Source organism: Mobula hypostoma, chromosome 1 (assembly GCF_963921235.1).
Source record: "Mobula hypostoma chromosome 1, sMobHyp1.1, whole genome shotgun sequence".
Taxonomy (NCBI): domain Eukaryota; kingdom Metazoa; phylum Chordata; class Chondrichthyes; order Myliobatiformes; family Myliobatidae; genus Mobula; species Mobula hypostoma.
The window spans coordinates 22,531,139-22,554,714 of NC_086097.1; the positions used below are offsets into that span (position 1 = coordinate 22,531,139).

General features: G+C 40.4%; 1 protein-coding gene across 24 annotated transcripts in view; it reads left to right on the forward strand.

Annotated features, from left to right (window-relative positions):
* Positions 1–23,576, forward strand: part of nrxn3a (neurexin 3a) — a 2,332,164-nt gene that overhangs the window by 86,817 nt on the left and 2,221,771 nt on the right. For 20 of the 24 annotated variants that reach the window (XR_010017469.1, XR_010017470.1, XR_010017471.1 and 17 more), the window contains exons 3-4: positions 1,171–1,188; positions 2,361–2,390. The exons of the other annotated variants lie outside the window; for them this stretch is intronic. Coding sequence is in view for 15 of the 20 variants with exons in the window: in XM_063044591.1 (XP_062900661.1) it covers positions 1,171–1,188; positions 2,361–2,390 (48 nt within the window). In the remaining 5 variants the exon portion in view is untranslated. The remainder of the gene's footprint in view (positions 1–1,170; positions 1,189–2,360; positions 2,391–23,576) is intronic. 24 annotated transcript variants of the gene reach the window in all.

A 23,576-nucleotide genomic window follows, 5' to 3' on the forward strand; every position in this document is an offset into this window, starting at 1 on the left:
ACGTAGACTGTTTATGTTTTCCCGTGGCTGCTGTCTGACCTGCTGAGTTCCTCCATGTGTGCTACTCTGGGTTTCCAGCATCTGCAGAATTTCTTGTGTTGAATCAGAATCGGGTTTAATAACCATAGCCATAAAGTATAGGATTTATTATGGCCATAAGCACTGGCATATGTTGTGAAATTTGTTGCTTTGCAGCTGCAGTACAGTACAATACATAATAAAATACAATAAGGAGAATACATATATAAAATGCAGATGGGCTCTCAGTTTTGTGGCTGTAATAATCTCCTTACTAACACCTACCCCTGCAAACATTATGGCAGGAATTCGGCACTTACTGCCCAGAGCTGTACGTGTGTAATATTACCAGCTGCTTATTTCACCCTTCTCCAATAGAACCAAATGTTAGAATGGGAACTTTAGGGATGGCTCATGTAATTCAGTGAAGAATAGTGATGCCAATAGTGAAAATAATTCTGATGCTAACTACTCCTTAAAACAAAACAGGAAGACATTCTGAGCTAGATGATTTGTCTTCTTCATATCAAACATAAAACAAAGATTGTTATGCTTGGGAGGGGGAGCTGTTCCAGGACCAACAACCTGGAAAGGAGGGCGAAAAAAGTTTAAAAGTTTAAGAGGATTTTTTATATGGTCAGTAAGAACTTGCTGCTTTTCTCTGAAGGTAAGAGAAGTCCTTTCAATCTGAAAATTGCTTGCATTTTCAAGTGCTATATCTGCAATGAAGGTGACTTGGCAAACCACACATGCTATTCATATGGTCTTTTAGTATTGTCAGTTCTACAATTGGTTGTAAATTTTTATATTTTTAGGAGAGCATGTTCACCATGCTAAAAATTTACTGGAGAATCCTTTTGTAGAAACAAACAATTCAGTTGTACAATGACTAAAGAATATTTTGAAATATTCTTAATTATCGTTGAGTAGCTTTCTCTTCTTAAGTGAGAACCGATCTGATTCCAGCTGCCGGACAGATGATGAAATGTGAAGTTTTGTTTTGTAAAGTTCATACATGCACAGTGTTTATCGCTTGCATGTTCAAACGCATGGTCCTTCTGTTCTTGTGCATGATGCAGTTCCATGCAAAGACAAATGCTGGCAGTGTGTCTAACGTCTGGTTCTTTCCTTCCTTGCAATTTCCGCTTTCAGAAGTCAACCGTGTGCCAGGTGAGCTCTTCCTCCACCAAGTAAATTTAACCAATGACTAACTTGCAAGATGTTGCCAATCTTCTGCTTTGCTAAAAATGGCATTAAATAGCAAAGATTTTGAAAAAGTGTTGCACGATAACTACTCTTCCCCAAAGGAGCTGCATTAGGCAAGGCAGCTCAGTCAGTATTTTGACAAAATAAAAACCCTTGCTTGAGTTATCTGCATTGAAAGGCAGTGAATGTCTAAAGAAATAGAGCCATAACAAATGAGAATGAACCACTATGAAATTGGGCAGGTTTATCTAGTGGGTGATGTTGCAGATAGCACCAAGTTGCTCTTCTGTGGAGAAAAAGATTAATGATCACTAAGGCAGTTATATTACTGACTAAACTATTTTTCTAAAAAAAAACTGGTAATGGTTTCACTGAGAGGAATTGGCGAGCTGAGTTTAAAACTGTTCAGTAATTGACCAAAAAGAATTAAATAATCATTTGATTTATTTCCCATGTTAGCTACTTTTTTTTTGTTCTTGCCTACATCTTCTCCACCAACCCAAAACTAATGAGTTGTACTCTTTGTCACTGTAAATAAATGACCCTAATTCAGTAATAACTTTGCGTTCCTTTGTAATGATGTAGCATTTTGCAGAAGGAGTTTGTGCATGCTGTATCTTTTATGAGCAAGAGGGAAAATAAAGGGTTATCTGGAATACATTCCTTAATTCCTTATAGTAAACAATTAGCCGCCAGATTTATTGATGACTCCTTAGTGTGCCAGTCATAATAATATATGGTTAAAATTATGATTCGTTGTTTGTACAAGAAAACTAATTACAGGATGTTATACTTAATAGTTGTAGCTAATAGTTGAAGATTTGAAAGAGGAGGAGAAATTGAACAAATACCTCATGTCCATAGCTTAACCTAGACAGTATCTAAAAGGGATACAGCTTGCATAGTTTTTATGCTGCTTATATATGTTCAAAGGCAAAAGGTGACTCGTTTGATTCTTTGGAATGAATTTAGTCTTTCTTAGTTTAATAGTGATGTAAGCTTTTTCCGCTCGTGGCAAAAAGCTTCAGTGTGACTGATAACATACTTAACCTTTAAGTATGTGATATCACAATACCAACCGGTATTGTATGAAACTCTTGTTTATCTTCTTTGACCTTATTTCTTCCTCTTCAAAGGTTTCTCACATCTGATGATGGGCGAGCAAGGTATGCTATCTTTTCCTGTCTTTCTGCTTCTATTAACTTCCTTTTCTCCACCCCCCTCCCCCCCGCTGCTAGTCTGTTGAGTAGCAATGTGGCGGGTGAATTTCTGTTTCCTGCGTTAGCTATTTCAAGGCTTTCTATTACTGCAGCCTGTTTAATTTTGAATGCTGAGTGGATGATTCCGATGGCTCTTTTGGAGCGTGACTGCATCATGAGGGTGAACACCTGATATTCAGGATGCTTTCTTAATGTGTCGCTAGCTACACTTGCAGTGACCCCAGAGAACATTGTATATGTATGCACAGATTCATATTTTCAATGTTGCATGATTCCAAGGGACTTAATAAAAAATCCCAATAATAATTGCTGAATCGGGGCTATCAATGGGTGGAAATAATGCACATGATATTTTCACACTGGTGACCATTGATATCCAGAACTGCCTAAGCAGTTTAATTTTTGCACTTTGGTTTTGCCATTGCACGTATGTGTATATTATGTTCAGTGCTGCATCTACGTGATTTTCGTATATTTTTCAACAAATTTAGTGGATTACTGCAGATTTCTGCAATAATTCACAGCTTTGATTTTTCTTTGTTGTGTTTGGTGTGTGATGTGTTGAAGTGTTCCTAATTTGTTATCCTTCCCCCTTCTTCATTGCCCCTCAATGATGGATTTCATGCTTTCTTGGATCCAAACTTCATTTCTGTAGGTAGAAGTAAAGGTAGAGTTATGTTTTTTTTATTTTCACTGCTTACAAACAAAGATGTGTTCGTTAAAAATATATTTTGTATTTAAGATTGTTGATCTGTCATTGTGGTATCGCAACTCAGCTGAAATGCGTTTCAGACTTTGGCTTGGTAATATTGACTGGAAATTGTTTTACTCACATAAGCTTCAGTTTTTCTATCTTGATGTAATTGCTAAAATAATGCATATGCTGGTTACGTGGAGAAGTACTATCTATTTTAATGTTAATGCATTTGATGTTGAATTCCATTGAGAAGATATTGTCTAGATTTTTTAGAGTTTGGTTTTTTTTTAAACAGTAAAAATCCTATGCAATGTTGAAGCATAAGCACTTGCTTTACGTGAGCTGAACTGTGAGCTAATGCTACATTAGAGCCTTGTAGAGTCATATTCTTAAACACCTCTTTGTGTGTTATGTGGACAAGCCCCACTATTACTACAAAGCAAATGAAGAGTTGGTGAGAATTATTTTGGCTGATTTCATGGATTCAAAAACAGTCGTTGCCAATTAAATAGTGATGGATGTTAATTAAGTATATTAATCCAGCTTTTCATGCTGAACAACACAAATAAACTCCTACAAGTATATCAAAAGATTTGTGTGTAATTGTGTAAATTTAAACCTATTACAAGGATTGGTTAGATACTCGATTGACAGAAAGAATTGACTGTTGCAGTCTGTTTTTATTTTCATGCTGTCTCCATGTACTACAAATATGAATTTATTTGACAGAAAATTACTTCATCTCACTATAAGTAGAAAGGAAGAAAGTGAGGTAGCTAGTACCGTTTTCCCCACTATGCCATTTTATTTTCAGTCTGGTTTCAGGAATAGGTTGACAGCTTTCTGATAAACGATGTCATCGTTTGCACTTTCCACTTGCTCTCTAATTAGGTTTTTCAACATTATGTTGCAACATTCCTTTTTTTAAATATCTTAAGGAAAGATGCATGTGTTCATTGTGGGTGATGTGTCAACTTCCCTGTTAGTGCTTTCACAAATTTTAATTTTCTGTGGTATATCAAATGTTGGCTGACTTTTCATAGGATGAAAATTTAAGATCTATTTTGTGCATCAATAAAGTGAATGTAATCACATGCTGTTTTCTGAATACTCTGGTAAAGAACAATTGATGTTAGTAATACTAAACAACAGCACGTGCTACAATGTAGTGAAGAATTCAGCAGAGTGTACAGCCATGTTTTGTCCACTGGTAAACATTGTGTTCTGCTGTGATTGAATTTCTCTTCTTTGAGGAATGTGAACTTAGAACCTTAATGTTTGTAAGGATATTTGGATATATAGAACCTGTTTGTCTATCTGCTCCTTCCATGGGGATAGTTGCCATATTTCTCCAGTTAGTATAGAAAGTATGAAGATAGAAAACAGATCTAATGGTATTCATATATGAATCATACCCATAGAAATTTCCCAGTTTCACTTCAAAGCAATGAGACAGAATATCTTCATTGATATCTATTAAAACAGTAATTGGAACAGATTGATATTGTGTCACACATAGTGTTTTTGTAATGCTATGTGCAAATATTAATAATAAAACTCTTGAGCCTTTTTGTACCAATGACAGTCTATGTTCGCTTTAACTCTGTAGATGAATTGGGGGAAAACGCTATTGAGGTTTTCAAATATCTTCATCTTTTATTTATGTCACTTTGTTTATAACAGTCTTTGGAAATCTTAACTGAGCATATACTCTTGAAACAGGTGCTGTAGGCCCATTGTGTTTTCAAAAGACATTTTGCTTTGGGTCTGAAATAAGCAGGATGCTCCATTGATATGGTTAATGAAAGATTAAGAATTGTGGCAAAAGTAGTAACTAATAAAAATAACCAATTGAATATTCTATCTTCAGGAAATGTAAGACAATGAATACAATTCTTCTATTCAACTCCAATAAGACTTTGCAAAGTCAATTATCAATATGCAAATCTGTTTAAATTTACAAATGCACAGTTCTGTGTTTTTTCATTTTCCTTGGGTTGTATCTGGGGATCATGGGGAGCATAATATACTTTCTTTTTGACAACCACAGCAAGTCTGCAGATGACTGTCATGAAGAGAAATTTTCTCAGTGAATGTTGACTTGTATCTCCACGCTATCTAATTGTGCTCTTCCACTCCCCTCACCCCTGATTTCACTTGTGCAACTTTTCGTGCACTATCAGTAGTCTCAGACGACAGGGAAGTAGCATTTTTACTTAGTCTATGCATTAGAAAGGCATTTGTATTTTGCTTGCATTTTTAGTTTTTGTTATCCATATTCATTATGTGAATCTTTATTGGAAAATTGAATTTCCCTTTCCAACCCCACTAATAATCTCCAGGGCACTCTAATATTATTCCAACAATTACCACCCTTTGGCTTTTGCAAATACCATTTATTTTTGGCTCTTTGTAGTTGGTGTCAACTGACCTTGATGTCACTTAAAATGGAAATTTACTCAAAAAAAGCTTTTGGAATTGAGTGGATTTTTTTTCTGTAAAATTTGGTACCAAAATTAAGGTCCCTGAACATGTGGTTTAAATGCTGATGAAAGACTATTAAAAAGAAACTTTAAATATCTGTAAACTGAATTTCATCCATATTTGATGTGCCAAATGCTTGATGCAGTCTAGTGTCCAAATGGGCAACTTCCAGAAAAGCCCAGTCAGATTTTTTTTTAATGAATCTTTTTTTGCCCTATTTAGACACTGTAATATGCAACCTAAATGGTTACCAACAGCATCTAGGGATTATGGGGAGCATATTATATACTTTTCATGACAACCACAGCAACACTACAAAAGATGGTCATGGAGAGAATTTTTTCAGTGAAAATTGATATGTATTTCCACTGTATTAAGTTGTGCGCCTACCACTCCTGTCATTCTGATTTTGCTCATGCAACCCTTCCTGCACAATCAGTAGTCTCAGGCCACTGAGAAGCAGCATTTTAGAAAAGGCAGAGCTAACAGCAGTAATCTCTGTAGTAAAAAGCGACTAAAGTAAGCAGATACACAAGCAGAAAAGCAATCAGACAGGCACCAGTAGACCAGCGAGGACGTATGACTGGTTACGTGATGTATTGCTTGTTCCTCCTTTGGTGAGTGAAAAACCCAGGACATAGGATCCATGTTTTCTTCCATCAGCTTAAGTTGTTAAGGAGAATATGGTCGGATTATGTTCATTTCTGATCGCCTCATTGTAGGGAGGATGCCTTGGAGAGGGTGCAGAGGAAATTTAGCGTGATGCTGTCTGGATGAGAAAGCATGTCTTATAAGGAAAGGTTGAGTGAGCTCTGGCTTTTCCTTTTGGAATGAAGGAGGATGAGGTATACCTCATGGGTATGGAGGGCAATGGTCCGGGTCCAAGTCAATGGACAAAGCAGTTTAAGTAGTTCATCATGGACTAGATGGGCCAAAGAGCCTGCATCTGTGCTATAGTTTTCTGTGCCTCTATGGCTTGATATAGTGTATAAGATGATGCGAGGCATTGATAGTGCACAGCCAGGACTATTTTCCCAGGGCTGAAATGACTGTTATGAGAGGGCATCATTTTAAAGTATTGGGGGGAAAGTGGATGTCAGAGGCAGTATTTTGCACAGAGTGATGTGTGTTTGGTACATGCTGCTAGGGGTGGTGGTGGAGTCTGATACATTAAAGGCAGTGAAGAGACTCTTTGATAAGCACATGGGTAAAAGAGAAGTGGATGGTTTTGTAGGACAGAAGTGTTAGATTGATCTTGCAATAGGATTAAAAAGTTCGGCACAACATTATGGGTTGAAAGGCCTATACTGTGCTGCACTGTTCTATGTTCTATTGTTTACCAGCCCCACCCCAAATAAATAAAACTTTTGTTAGAATAAATAAAACAGAACTAAACAATAGAGTGGCAAGGGAAAGCAAGGGTGTGCAAGAGGATTTGTGTAATCATTAATTGCAAGTTGGCAGTTTGAGATCGGAGGTTTGTAGGACTGAGGATGTTACATCATTAGATTGTTGGATTGGTCGATATTAAAAATTCAACATGTCTTCCATTGACTGTTAAAATATTAGTGCAGTAATACCTGATATCAATCAATATTAGTATGTTTGTGCTTTCTGGGGGATTTTCATTTGCTCCCACTTTGGAAGTTACAGTGCATAAGTAAGGCACATAAGATTGCTGGTACTAAGCTGGAAACAGCTGAGAAATGATTGATAGATGGAAAACAGAGTAGGAATAAATGGCCCTTTTTTTTGTGTGGCTGATAATGACTAATAGGTGCCATGAGGATGACAATTGGACTGTTAGGAAAATTTACTTATTGGCATGAAAGATCTAACATTTCCAAGTTTGCAGGATGGTTCTCCAAAACTGGTGCTAATTTGGCCTTCAGACCTCATTTGCATCCTGAGATAGTCATGCTCCCAAAGCTACTTCTATCAAATCCTCCCTCCGTGTTTCATCTTACAGAATTCTGCCATCAATTTTTAAAACATCTTGAAGGCAGGAAAGTTAGTTACATATGCAAGATATAATTATGGAATAGAAGTAGCAGCTAGTTAATTCAAAAGGCAAACAGTCTGCAAAGAAAACCCATTACATGTAACCTCCCCACAGTATTTAAACAAATACATTGTCTTTAAGAATGCATCTACCACGATGGAAGGCCGTTTAAGAGATTTATTTTGGAAATTGACAAGGCAATCTACTCTATTGACACTTGTGAAGTATTATATCTGGAATGTGAAATCCATTGATTCTTAAGGTGATTAAAAATAGTCTTTGGGTGTGGACATTTGTTTCTGTGCTGTTGTAAGTACACGGGGAAAACAGCAAATATTTGTGTTAATCAACCATCACTGAATTTATTAGTTTCTGAATTTCTGTTTACGGCCTGTCTTCAGGAATGGAATACTATGTAACCTGGGTATTGCCTGTATTTTTGGAGCTTGTATGAGATCCACCTGAGGGTTAGTGGAGTCCAGACACTTGGTTTTGGACAACTCCAGGCTGTAAAGATTGTCTGCTGTATTGTAATTCAGACTCTAACCATGTTGCACTCTTGATTTTAGCAAGACAGTCATGCTAATTATGTATTTTTGAAGAGCTGCATTTCCATCCATGCATTGCTGAAAATAGTTTGGCAATAGGTATGTGCCCTACATTGCATTTAACTGGTCTTACAGGTGAGGGAGTAAGCAACATCATCGAACAGAAATAGGAGGAAAATGGTCATCCTCTTGTTCCATGGTATCTTCATTTTTTCCTGTCACTGATGATAAAAATGTATGATCAAAAATAAAAAAAGTTTAAAGAATCAAAGATGTGCGATAGATTTTAATCATTGGTTTGTGCACTGTCCTTTATTTAAATGTCAGGTTTACTTCGTGAAGTGCAGTTAGTCTGGGGATGTGAAGGTCAATGATTGCCTCAATGTCAAAGTCATTTATCAGGAATAATGGCATTTTTCTTTCATGGCTGGTCTTACCTCTGTAAGGTACCAGCTGCTAAGGCATCCACAGTTAGCAGAGGCTGATTTTCCCCTTTGTTATTGGTAACTTAAAGAGATGTCTGAACAATCGTAAGATTTCTCATATTTTGGTAAAGTGTATCAATGAGGCAGAGTATTAGTGATCAGTTGTGTGCTCTTTTTTAAACAATATTGATATTAAGGAATGTTACCGTTGTGAAACAAACAATAGGCTTGTGGATAATGTCTGAAACACTTAATCTGATGTACAACATTTCATAAAAAAAGATTATGTTAAAACAGTGTAATTGAAACGTTGACAGCAAAATAATAATGCCAGCATTGCTCCAGTTATCTGTCAACATTAATTTTAAAATTGGCACTCATAAAGGCAAAATCCAATTTTCATTAAAGATGACTGCCTGTTTTAACATGTGTCTGTGTGAATATTGACATAGTAGATCATTCTGTGAAGAACAGATCTCTTGTTAATGTTGTATACCATTCTCTTTGAAATATATAGTTTGAGCTTATCCATTTTGGGCTGAGACAGGAAGAAACCTATTCACTCCAACGGTTGTAAATATTTGGGGTTCACTGCTCTGAGGACCATAGAAACTGTCTGTGAATGTTTTTTTGAGACTCTGTGAAGTAGATTTTGGGGATGAAAGCTATGACTTTTCTGCAAACCAAATACACCTTCACAAAGGTTAGTGCATATATGTGATCTTCGGAGTAAATGAGAAAACAGTTTCGAACAAAGTAGTAGCTCCTGTCGTTGGGTGACAGGGGGTGGTGCGGGGAAGCAAAGGTGAGCAGACAGGTAGTGCAGAGCATCCCTGTAGCCATTCTTCTGAATAATAACTTTACTGTCCTGGATACTTTTGGCGGGGACGACCGACTAGGTGTGAGGCATGGTGGCAGGGCCTCTGGCACTGAGTCTGACCATGTGGTGCAGAAGGGTGGGACGGAGAAGGGGAGAGCTGTCGTCATTGGAGACTCTATAGTCAGGGGAGCAGATTTTGTGGACGTGAGAAGGACACCCGCATGGTTTGTTGCCTCCCGGGTGCCAGGGTCCGGGATGTCTCTGACCGGGTGCACGACATCCTGGTACAAGAGAGAAAGCAACCAGAAGTCGTGATGCATGTTGGTACCAACGACATAGGCAGGAAGAGGGATGAGGTCCTGAAGTGTGAGTTTCGGGAACTAGGTAGAAGGCTGAAGAACAGGACCTCAAGGGTGGTGTTCTTAGGATTGCTTCCAGTGCTACGTGACAGTGATGGTAAGAATTGGAGGAGATGGCAGTTGAATGCATGGCTGAAGAGTTTGTGCAGGGAGCAGGGTTTTAGATTTTTGGATGATTGGGATCTCTTCTGGGTAAGGTGGGACCTGTACAGATTGGATGGGTTGCACATAAACTCGAGGGGGAGCAATATCCTTGCAGGTAGGTTTGCTAGCATGGTTTGGGAGGGTTTAAACTAATTTGCAAGGGGGATGGGACCCGGAGCAATAAAGCAGTGAAAGAAGTGCATGGAGTAAAGCCAGATCTAACATATAGAGAGGCTTTGAGGAAAGAGAAACAGAATAAAGGGTGTAAAGGTAGTAAGGTAGAAGGGCTAAAGTGTGTGTTCTTCAATGCAAGAACCATCAGGAACAAAGGTGATGAACTGAGAGCTTGGATACATACATGGAATTATGATGTAGTGGCCATTACAGAGACTTGGCTGGCACCAGGGCAGGAATGGATTCTCAATATTCCTGGATTTCAGTGTTTTAAAAGGGATAAAGAGGGGGGAGAAAGGGGAGGAGGGGTGGCATTACTGGTAAGGAATACTATTACAGTGCATCTACAGAAAGGGTTGGTAATGTAGCAGGATCCTCTTTTGAGTCAGTATGGGTGGAAGTCAGGAACAGGAAGGGAGAAGTTACTCTATTGGGAGTATTCTATAGGCCCCCTGGTAGCAGCAGAGATACCGAGGAGCAGATTGGGAGGCAGATTTTGGAAAGGTGCAAAAATAACAGGATTGTTATCATGGGTGACTTTAACTTCCCTAATATTGGTTGATACCTGATTAGTTCCAAGAGTTTAGATGGGGCAGAGTTTGTTAAGTGTGTCCAGGATGGATTCCTGTCACAGTATGTTGACAGGCTGGCTAGGGGGAATGCCATACTTGATCTAGTATTAGGTAACGAACCAGGCCAGGTCACTGAACTCTCAGTGGGTGAGCATCTAGAGAACAGTGACCACCACTCCCTGGCCTTTAGCATTATCATGGGAAAGGATAGAATCAGAGAGGACAGGAAAATTTTTAATTGGGGAAGGGCAAATTATGAGGCTATAAGGCTAGAACTTGCGGGTGTGAATTTGGATGATGTTTTTGCAGGGAAATGTACTATGGAGATGTGGTCAATGTTTAAGGATCTCTTGCAGGATGTTAGGGATAAATTTGTCCTGGTGAGGAAGATAAGGAATGGTAGGGTGAAGGAACCATGGGTTACAAGTGAGGTGGAAAATCTAGTTAGGTGGAAGAAGGCAGCATACATGAGGTTTAGGAAGCAAGGATCAGATGGGTCTATTGAGGAATATATGGTAGCAAGAAAGGAGCTTAAGAAAGGGCTGAGGAGAGCAAGAAGGGGGCATGAGAAGGCCTTGGCAAGTAGCAATAAGGAAAACCCCAAGGCATTCTTCAATTATGTGAAGAAAAAAAGGATGATAGGAGTGAATGTAGGACCGATTAGAGATAAAGGTGGGAAGATGTGCCTGGAGGTGGTGGAAGTGAGCAAGGTCCTCAATGAATACTTTTCTTCGGTACTCACCAATTAGAAGGAACTTGATGACATGAGGACAATATGAGTGAGGTTGATGTTCTGGAGCATGTTGATATTAAGGGAGAGGAGGTGTTGGAGTTGTTAAAACACATTAGAACAGATAACTCCCAGGGGCCTGACGGAATATTCCCCAGGCTGCTCCATGAGGCGAGGGAAGAGATTGCTAAGCCTCTGGCTAGGAACTTTGTCCTTGTTGTCCATGGGGATGGTACTGGAGGATTGGAGGGAGGCAAATGTTGTCCCCTTGTTCAAAAAAAGTAGTTGGGATAGTCTGGGTAATTATAGACCAGTGAGCCTTACGTCTGTGGTGGCAAAGCTGTTGGAAAAGTTTCTTAGAGATAGGATCTCTGGGCATTTAGAGAATCATGGTCTGATCAGGGACAGTCAGCATGGCTTTGTGAAGGGCAGATCGTGTCTAACAAGCCTGATAGTGTTCTTTAAGGAGGTGACCAGGCATATAGATGAGGGTAGTGTAGTGGATGTGATCTACATGGATTTTAGTAAGGCATTTGACAATGTTCCACATGGTAGGCTTCTTCAGAAAGTTAGAAGGCATGGGATCCAGGGAACTTTGGCCAGGTGGATTCAGAATTGCTGTGCCTGCAGAAGGCAGAGGGTCATGGTGGAGGGAATACATTCGGATTGGAGGGTTGTGACTAGTGGGGTCCCACAAGAATCAGTTCTGGGACATCTACTTTTCGTGATTTTTATTAACGACCTGGGCGTGGGGGTAGAAGGCTGGGTTGGCAAGTTTGCAGATGATACAAAGGTTGGTGATGTTGTAGATAGTGTAGAGGATTGTTGAAGATTGCAGAGGGACATTGATAGGATGCAGAAGTGGGCTAAGAAGTGGCAGATGGAGTTCAACCCGGGGAAGTGTGAGGTGGTACACTTTGGAAGGCCAAACTCCAAGGCAGAGTACAAAGTAAATGGCAGGATACTTGGTAGTGTAGAGGAGCAGAGGGATCTGGGGGTACATGTCCACAGATCCCTGAAAGTTGTCTCACAGGTAGATAGGGTAGTTAAGAAAGCTTATGGGGTATTACGTTTCATAAGTCGAGGGATAGAGTTTAACAGTCATGATGTAATGATGCAGCTCTATAAAACTCTGGTTAGGCCACACTTGGTGTACTGTGTCCAGTCCTGGTCGCCTCATTATAGGAAGAATGTGGAAGCATTGGAAAGGGTACAGAGGAGATTTACCAGAATGCTGCCTGGTTTAGAGAGTATGCATTATGATCAGAGATTAAGAGAGCTAGGGCTTTACTCTTTGGAGAGAAGGAGGATGAGAGGAGACATGATAGAGGTATACAAGATATTAAGAGGAATAGATCGAGTGGATAGCCAGCGCCTTTTCCCCAGGGCACCACTGCTGAATACAAGAGGACATGGCTTTAAGGTAAGGGGTGAGTAGTTCACGGGGGATATTAGAGGAAGGTTTTTTACTCAGAGAGTGGTTGGTGCGTGGAATGCACTGCCTGAGTCAGTGGTGGAGGCAGTTACACTAGTGAAATTTAAGAGACTACTAGACAGGTATATGGAGGAATTTAAGGTGGGGGGTTATATGGGAGGCAGGGTTTAAGGGTCGGCACAACATTGTGGGCCGAAGAGCCTGTACTGTGCTGTACTATTCTATGGTCTACACAAATTAAGGATGGAAAGTGGAGTTGAGATAGATTAACTATAATATTAAATAACAGAGCAGCTATGAGAAGCCATGTATCCCACTTAAAGTTCATATATATATTATCAAAGTACATGTATCTCAATACATACAATCTTGAGATTCATTTTCCTGTGGACATACTGAGCAAATCTCTCGAGTAGTAACTATAACAGGATCAATGAAAGATCAACCAGAGTGCAGAAAACAACAAACTGTGCAGATGCGAATATAAATGAATAACGAATACATGAGATAAAGAGATAGAGTTCTTAAAGTGAGTTCATTGGTTGTGGGAACATCCCAGTGATGGGGCAAGTCAATGTTGTGATCCCCTTTGTTCAAGAAACTTACAGTTCTTATACAGGCAACCTCTGTATTATTTGGGGAGTGAAGTGGTTTTGATTCTAGAAAATGGTCCCTATTGTATTTTCTGCAATGAAAAGGCACACTATTTGTGCAGTGCTAAAAAAGAATGTGAATTGAGAAAACAATAGTGCACCTGCTTATTTACTTTTCTTGCATCTATTTTGTAAGAGTGAATTACTATTCTGTATCTCAGTTTTCTTGGTAGTGATTTGGGGGTTCTGTAAGGGCAAATTTCAATGACCCAAGCTGCCATAAGGTGAAGATCACCTGTATTGAATGCATGGTGTTTCTATCGTCCTTTGCTGCCTTCAGAACTTCCAGAACTTTGTCACACTGTTGATTATTTATATGATGCATTCAAGTCAACTAGTTCTTTATTGCTGAAAAATTTGGGATTCGGATTCAACTGGGGTTTATTTATCATATATACATTTGAAACGTAGAGAAATGCAGCTTTTGTCTCAATAGCTGACACACCCGAGGATGAGTTGGGGGCAGCCTGCAAGTGTCACCACACATTGCAGTGCCAACATAGCATATCTACAATGTTCTGCAGAACTACACAAGCAACTAGAACTACAAAGCTGTACAATCCCTGTTTAGCTGGTATAGCTTGAGAAAATTTAATTTGAAGACATAAATTAATTCAAGGAGATTACTTTCTTCAAGCATGATTTTTACAGGGTGGGGTGTTGTAATTTGTATTTTGCAAAGTTTTGGAATGCAGGCTGACCGCAGTAAGCCTAATATTGGTTGTAGATAAATTACTAGAGGGAATTCTAAGATCTAAGATGTACATGCATTTTTAAAGCAGGGCATGATTAGGGATGGTTAACGTGACTGTCTGGGAGATCATGTCACATGAATTTGATTGAGGGGTTTTTGAATAAATAACCAAGAAGGTCGATGAGAGCGTGGTTGTAGAGATGCCTGTATGGGCTTTGATAAAGTTCTAAATGGTAGACTGTTATGGAAGGTTAGAGTTCATGGGATTCAGGGAGAGGTAACTATTTAAATGTACAATCAGCTTAATGATAAGAAGCACACAGTGTTGGTGGAAGGCTATTTTTTGGACTGGAGGTGCATGAATAGTGGTTAGTTAAAAGTTTAAAGTAAATTTTATTAACAAAGTACATATGTCACTAGATTCGGGTAGATGGAGCTCATCAGCCTGGGAAGGCAGTCCATCTAAGAGAGGGAAAACTCTGCTTTCAAACCTCCTTGTGGCCATACCCACTCATGGGAAAGGCTTTGGGAGTAAACCCCGAGGACAAATCCGGAGCCGGAGTCCCTAAGACAGTCCGACATTGCCTTCAACTTCATTCTGGCAACTCCTGCGACGATGCTGTATCGGTCCTTGCCCTTCCCTTGGACAACACCAGTGGCGTGGAGAGGGGAGACTTGCTGCATGGGCAACTGCCGGTCTACCATACAACCTTGCCCAGGCCTGTGCCCTGGAGAGGACTTTCCAAGCACAGATCCATGGTCTTGCGAGACTAACAGATGCCGCCACCAATATGTCACCAGGTAAAATGCTGACATTCATTTTCTTGTGGAAATTCTCAGCAAATCTACAGAATAGTAACAGTAACAGGAACAATGAACAATCAACCAGAATGCAGAAGACAACAAACTGTGTAAATGCAAATATAAATAAATAGCAATAAATAATGAGAGCATACGATAACAAGATTAGATTAGGTTATGAGGACACTCAATCCTCGTTTATTGTCATTTAGAAATGCATGCATTAAGAAATGATACCATATTCCTCCAGAGTGATATCACACAAAAACAGGACAAACCAAAGACTAACACTGACAAAACCACATAATTATAACATATAGTTACAGCAGTGCAAAACAATACCATAATTTGACAAAGAATAGACCATGGGCATGGTTAAAAAAAAGTCTGAAGTCCCAATCGACTCCTATAGTCCCTGATAGCAGGCAGCAAAAAGGGTGAAACTCCCCTGCCATAAACCTCCAGGCACCAACAACTGACAACTGTGGATGCATTGGAAGCACCTGACCACAGCCGACAGAGTCCGTCCGAAAACTTCAAGCCTCTGACCAGCCTCTCCGATACAGCCTCCCGAGCGCCATCCTCTGCCGAGCACCTTCAACCTGGTCCCTGCCGCCAAAACAAGCAAAGTCGAGAACTCAGAGGCCTACTCCTCCGGAGATTCCGGCCTACACAGTAGCAGTGGCAGCGAAGCGGGCATTTCAGAAGTTTCTCCAGATGTTCCTCCGCGATCTCATGTCTGTCTCCATCAAATCAGAATTGTGCACAGTACCCAACTTAACAAATACGGATATCATTCCGGAGCGGCCGCGCGTGCTGCGCTGTGCCGCCATCTTCTCCTCCTCCCTAAAGAGTGAGATCATTGGTTGTGGGAACATTTCGAAGATGGGGCAAGTGAGTGTAGATATCCCCTTTTATTCAAGAGCCTGATGGTTGGGGGATAGGAACTGTTCTTGAACTTGGTGGTACGGGTCCTGAGGCTCTTGTACCTTCAAACTTATGGCAGCAGCAGCAGAAAAGAGCATTCCCTGGGTGGTGGGGCTTCTCTGATGATAGATGCTGCTTTCCTACAACAGCATTTCATGTAGCTATACTCAGTAGTTGGGAGGGCTTTACCCGTGATGTACTGAGCTGAATCCATTACCTTTTTGGAGGTGCTCCAACCATTGCTATTTGTCATCTATATCAATGTACAAGGCTTGGTTGCAGGTGACACGGAAGTCAGTGGTATTGTCAATAGTGAAGATGGTTATCAGGGATTAAAAGGGATCTTGATCATCTTAGTACATGGACTGAGAAAAAGTGAATAGAGTTGAATTTGGCTATGTGTAAAGAGTTGCATTTTGGAAAGACAAATGAGAGTAGAACCTTCACAGTGAACCACAGTGCCCTGGGGAGTGTTGTAGAACAGACAGACCTAGAAGTACAAATACATGGTTCCCTGGAAGTGACATAATAGGTTAACAGGATGGTGAAGAGAGACTTCATCAATCAGGGGATGGGATATTATGTGGCATTTGTACAAGATATTGACGAGTCTGCATTTGGAATATTGCATTCAGTTTTGGTCAGCTTGCTGTAGGAGAGATGACATTAAAGTGCAAAGAGTGCAGAGGAAATTTATGGGGATGTCACTGGGACTTGAGGAACTGAGCTATGGAGTCAAGTTGAGCTGTTTGGACCTTTATTCTCTGGAGTGTAGAAGATGAGGGGTGATCATATAGAGGTGTATAAAATCACAAAGGATATAGGTAGGGTTGATGCACACAGCCTTTTTCCAGGGTGAGGGAATCACTATCTGGGGGATGTGGAGAGAGATTTAATAGGAAACCGAGAGGCACCATTTTCACCCAGAGGATGGTCATGAGTTGTCAGAGGAAGTGGGTGAAGCAGGAACATTCAGAACATTGAAACGTTGCTTGGAAGGATAAATGGAGAGAAAAGCTTTGAGGGATGTGGGTCAAGCACAGCAAATGGGATGACCTTAAGGCTGATTTATACTTGTGCGTACTAGCATACACAAGTGGCCTACACCGTTGTGAGCATTTATACTTGTGTGTTGGTGTGTCTGCGTCATTCTGCAATTCACCGCCAAAACACTAGTTGGCGGTGGGGTTTCTATGCCACTGTGTTGAGTTTTTTCGTGTTGAAACTCAACACAAAGAAACTCAAACTTTAAACAATCTCAACTGAAACTGGAGGAGGGTGAATTTTCTGTGCTTGTCCGGCCACTGAGAGACATGGATGAGGAAGTGCATTTCAAATATTTCCGGATGTCAGCAGGTAGATTAGACGACTTGGTTCATCGTCTCCAACCATTTATTTTGCATCAGTGTACGCACAGTATACTCAGAGACTGGCAATCACCATTCGAGTTTTAGCTTCAGGTGGAAGTCAACAGGCTGTAGCAGCTAGCTACAAACTGGCTTCAAGCACAGGGTCCTCCATAATTTCGGAGGTTTGTAAAGCTTTATGGAAAGCATTGCAGCCAGAGTTCCATCCCTGCCTTTCAGTCGCCCAATGGGAAGCTGTTGCAGCGTAGGAGGAAATGTGATGCTACCAAGCGGACTAATCACAGTTGTTGCGGTCTGCATTGCCACGATGCATAGTTACATTTTTGGGGAGGTGCACGTCAGGCTACGGCATAGGGTATGGCGTAGGTTACGCGGCTAAGCTGTACCTACGGCGTCGATTCGACGCAGAAGTATAAATTGGCCTTACGATGGGCATCTTGGTAGGCATGCACTTGTTGGGCTGAGGGGCCTGTCTCCGTGCTGTATAAATCAGTGGCTGTTTCTAAAAGGATGTATTGTACGGGGACTAAATTTATTTTGACCTGAGGCGAATCAGAGGTGAGCAACTCTGCTGTAATGCATTTGGATTCATTCCTATGCCTGGTGCTTTGTAATTTGTTATGGTAATTCACTTGATAGGAACTCAGATGCTAATAACTGCCTGCAACTGTGTTTAAATATCCGTAATTACTGCATAATATTATGTTAATAAATAATGTTCCTCCCTGCCAATCTCAATTTTCCATTAGTTTACTTCAGTACTTAAAAGGTTGTCTTGCTGTTGGGATAATAATGAAGTACTGGTAATCTCTAATATTGAACCTGAGTAGTTGCTCTCACCTGTTAATGTATCGAGTGAGTGTCATAGAGTCATTGAGATATATAACATGGATTGAGAGTAATAAGCCTTGGTCACTTTTAATTCCACTTTTCAGTTACAACAGTGTATTCTGACATCAGGAACAATCAATTGGTTACAGACTGTAATATGTTAACATTAAACATATAATCAAAAAGCACAATACTGCAGATAACTGGATCTGAACTATATTGTTGGAAATGTACAACAGAATGATAATAATCTTGATCATCGCAGGCAAAGCAATTCAGGAAGATCACTCGTCCTTTTGAGCTCTGTCCTCGAAAGAACTAGCCTGCTTAAACATTGCACCTTAGAGAAGTCGGATATCAGCATGGGTTCCTACTAAATCTGGATGGGTAATGTTTTAGTTCATGAGCCCTTCTACTCCAGCTTCCTCATCTTTCATATTGCTGACCGTGATGACTCCACCTCCACGTCATCCAAGAAGAGAGTGTGGATTAACATACTTTGAACGACACCGGAGATCATGGCAGGGAATGTACGTGTCATTGGATTCACAATAATGTAGTTTCAGACGATAGGTTATTGGTCAAAGCCGGCTATTCTGTGAATAACCATAAACTGTCATTTATTCATTTTTTTTAGACCTATGAAGATTTAGAGTTAGATGAAATTTAAAGATCGTGGGGTATTGGTCTATGATTCTGATTCTAAGTCATGATGCAGCAATATAAAACTTTGGTTAGGCGTTCAGTTGGAGTATTGCCTGCTGCTTTGGTCACCATATTAGAGGGCTTTGGAGAGGGTGCAGAAAAGGTTCATCAGGATGCTCCCTGATTAAAGGGTGTTAGCAATAAAGGGAGGTTGGACAAGCTTAGATTGTTTTCTCTGGACTGTCTGTTGCTAAGGGGAGACATGACAGAGTTTATAAAATTCGGAGAGGGATAGATAGAGGAGGCATCTGGAATCTATCTTTTAGGGTGTTGACTCCTACAGAGCATAGATTTAATGTGAGAGTGGAAACGTTCAAAAGCTTTTCACACAGAGTGATAGGAGTCTGGATCATGTTGCCAGTGATGACGGTGGGAGCAGATAGTGGTGTTCAAGGTGCTTTTAGATAACCACATGAATATGCAGGGAATAGAGGGATATAGATGATGTGCAGGCAGAAGACCTAATAAAGAGCAATGTGCCCAGTTTTGGTCAACAACCTACAGGAAAGATGTTATTAGGGTTAAAAGAATACAGAGAGAATTTACAAGGATGTTGCTGGGTCTGGGGGAACTGAGTGATATGGAAAGATTGAATAGGTTAGGACTTTATTCCTTGGAACACAGAAGACTGAGAGGCAAATAAAGTTATAAGGGGTATAGATCAGGTAAATGCAAGCAGGCTTTTTCTACTGAGGTTTGATGGGACTACAATTTAGAGGTCATGGGTTAAGGATGAAAGGTGAAAAGTTAAAGGGGAACATGAGGTGAAACCTCTTCGCTCAGAGAGTCATGAGAGTGTGGAATGAGTTGCCAGCGCCAGTGGTGCATGCGAGCTCGATTTCAATGTTTAAGAGAAATTCAGATAGGTACATGGATGGTAGGGGTATGGAGGGCTATGGTCCAGGTGCAGGTTGATGGGAGTCTAAATGCCTCGGCATGAATTAGATGGGCCAAGGGGCCTGTTTCCATGCTGTACTTTTCCATGACCATGACTAAGGGACGAGTTTAATTGGACATCATGCTCAATACAGACTTGTGTGAAAAGCCTGTTCTTGTGTTGTACTATTCTATATTCTATAATGATGAGCATGTGTGTGAGAATGAGCAGCAGGGAAAAGTGGGAGAACAACATCATGCTGAGGGCTAACATATTCCCGATGGGTCAAACGTCTTCATCTATCATTGTGACAAACGAGAAAGAAATGAGAAACTTACTTATTTTGTGCTGAGCTTTGTTCCAAATGTTAGGTCCAAATTGCTGGCCTTCGCAAAACTCCCAATAAAGTACAGCTATTTTGCAGTTCAGAATTGGCTTACCGCTGATGAGAGCAATTTTGGGCATCTTGCTGGTCCCTAGATAACATGTTTCATCCAGCTTATGGTACATAAATGGGTTCTATGTTCACGCCTAAAATCTGATCTGGGAACTCACTAAAGCAGTTATCAAATTGATAAAGTGTACCTTTAAAATTGTTTTGCTGATACAACTACAAGACTACGAGAACGAGGGACAGGAGCAGACTTTTCAGCCTCTTGGTCCTACTTCACCATTCAATACCACCATGGCTACTTCCACGTTTTTCAGATTTGCTCTCCTTGGTTATCCTTGGTTGGTTGCGGTTGACCATGGATATTGCAGCCCAGCTGTCTGCATCACATGCAAGCCTGGGCAGTATGATACAGAGAGCAAGCTGTTGCCCAGGCAGCAGGTACCCCTTCTCCATGCCGCTAATGAACCCAAAGGAATGGCAGAGACTGATACAGTTTGGCACCAGTGGCTTTGCAGGAGTTGCCAGTCAGCATCAAACTCAACTTATAAGATTGCTGTAGGGACTCCAGCTCCAGGTTTTTTCATCGGGGGTTTACTCTTGAAGTCCTAACAATGAGTGAGTATAAGCAGCGGAGGTTTGAGAGCAGTTCTCCTTCTCCTTGGTGAGCTGGCAACCATGGATGACGAGCCCCATCTGCCCGAAGCGACTGGTTTTAAGGAGCCATTAACCTGCCTTTGCCCCTTCAGTAGAACTGGTTCTGCCGGGCTTAGTAGCTAAATCACATGTGAAGGCCAGGAGCTGGTTGTCATAGGCAATTTGAGACACATGACATTGGAAGCATTTAATAGTAGAGTTTATCTCTACTACTCCACTCCTCTGACCCCTCCAGTTATGACAAACTTGGAGGAACTTTCTCAAGGGGATCCTTGATCTATCCGCTTACTGGTTAACAATCTATCTAGTTCAGCTTTTAATATAAGACCATATGATATAAAGTCTCAGCTTTAAACATACCTAATGACATGGCCTTTCCAGTTGTCTGTAGCAATAAAGTCCCCTGATTCACCACCCTCTGGCTAAAGAAATTCCTCCTCATCTATTCAAGAATAGAATCTTCACAGCTTTGCGGTGACCACCATTTCTGAGATCATTCCCTGTGGTCCGGAACATCCTCCCAACATTTAACTTGGCAATGCCCCAGAAATTTTCATGTTTTAATAAGATCACTTTTTATTTTTCTAAATCTAATGAATACAAATCAAATATGTTCAAACCTTCCTCATAAAGCCAGCCCCTCCATACCTGGGATCATCCAACCAAATCTACCCCAAATTGCCTGCAAGTCTAAGGTGGTTTTTATTTTTAAAAAAAGACCAAAATTATTCATTGTACTCTAGTTGAGGCTTCACTTGTGCTATTTACAGCATTGTTTTATGCTCTAGGAATCCTTGAAACCTATCTTGGGCCAAAGTGTTGACTGCTTATTCCCCTCCATAGATGCTGCATGACCTTCTGAGTTCTTCTATCATTTTGTGTGTGTTGCTCAAGATATCCAGCATCTGCAGAATCTCTTGTGTTTAGTATCTCTCTATATACAGGTTTTATCCCTTCAAAACTTGCTTTCCATTCTATTTTTGAATGATCTGCAATTCTGTAAACAGAACGTCTGATTCCTTCCTCCAAATCATTAATAGACCTGGTGTGCTGCCTGTAGTACCCCACTGCTGACAGTTTGTCAAAATACAGATGACCCAGTTATCCCTACTCGCTGCCTCCTAGCTAGTGGTCTCTCTATCCATGTTAATATTACCTCCAACACTGCAAGCTGTTGTGAAGTAACAACAATTTTGTGTAATAACTTATCAAGCATATTTTGAAAATATAAATCAATTACTTCTACTGAATTCCCTGTATCTACTCTGGAAAGAACACTAATAAATTTGTCAGACACGATCTTCCCTTTGTGAATCTATGTTGAGCTCTTTTCTCAGATAATGTTCTGCTATTCTCTCCTTAGTAATGGATTCTAGCAATTTCCAAAAATAAATATTAGCCTTCCACTCTTTTTGAAAACAAATATCACATTGCACTTTTCCAATTCTTATGTTCTTCTCCAGAATTTAAGAATTTTTGGAAGGTTATAACCGTTACATCCACCATCTCTGTGGCTTCTTCATTTAGAATCCTAGGATCCAAACCAGCAAGTCCTGGCCTTTACCAACTTTTAGGATGATTACTGCATCTGGTTCAGAGCTTTCTGAAAAGATGGTGATGATACTCAATTTCTCCCCAGGTTTTAATATTTGTTTTTAGGATGGCAGCTACTCTGTACGTGACGGCAATAAACTGCCGAGAGTTGTGGGACTGAGCTCGGTACATGACAGACACCAGCCTCCCTTCTGTGGACGCTGTCTATACTTCTCGCTGCTTCAGCAAAGCAACCAGCATAATCAAAGATCCCACCCACCCCAGACATTCTCTCTTCTACCTTCTCCCATCAGACAGAAGATACAAAAGCTTGAAAGCTCGTACCACCAAGTTCAAGGACAGCTTCCCTCCTACTGTATCAGACTCTTGAAAGAGACTTCTTGTACAATAAGATGGACACTTGGCCTCATAAACTGCCTAGTTATGATCTCGCATTTTGTTTACCCACACTGTACCGTCTCTGTAGCTGTTACACTTTTTACCTTGTTTTACCTTGTTCTACCTTACTGTTGAAGCACCTTCAATAATTCCAAAAGACTGAAGTAGGGTAAATACTGAAAGGCTCTTATTCGCAGTAAAACGTGACCTCCATGCTGGGTGTCTGCCCCTGGTCTGAGGGGGAGGAGCAGGATGAAATCGCCTTTATTCAGGGGACTGTGGGAGGAGCCACAGGGGAAGTCAGCAGAGGGGCATGTCCAGACAGTTAACCCAGTTACAACATATATATATATGGTTTACCACAACTGTGTAATGAACTGTATGAACAGCATGCAAGACACTGATTGGAAGATATTACAAAGAGAACAGAACACAAATACTAATTTATTGCCATAATGACAGATGCAGAATATCTGTTTACCTCCTCTGGTAACCCCTCATTCTCTACAACTCTTTCCCAACTTCATTCTTTAAGCCAGGGATCTATATTTACATTGTAAACACAAGAGATTCTGCAGATGCTAGAAACATTTGTCTTACGGGGGGGAAAGTTTTTATTGTCAGCTTTTACATTTTTTGCTTGTTTGCTGTAATAGTTTCTCTGACCTGATTACTTTTTTAGTCCTCCTTTTCTGGGTTCTGAAGTTACCTAATATTTTTTTTAAGCCTAAAACTAACTTTTGCAGCCGTGTGTATTTTCTCTTTCGACCTAGTACTTTCCTCAATTTCCATGCTTAGACATGTCGCCTTCAATCCCTTGTTTCATTTAGAATCTTTCTGAGATATATTTTTGCTTGCAATCATAAATTATCCCGCTAAATGTCTGCCACAGCTCGACTTTTATCTT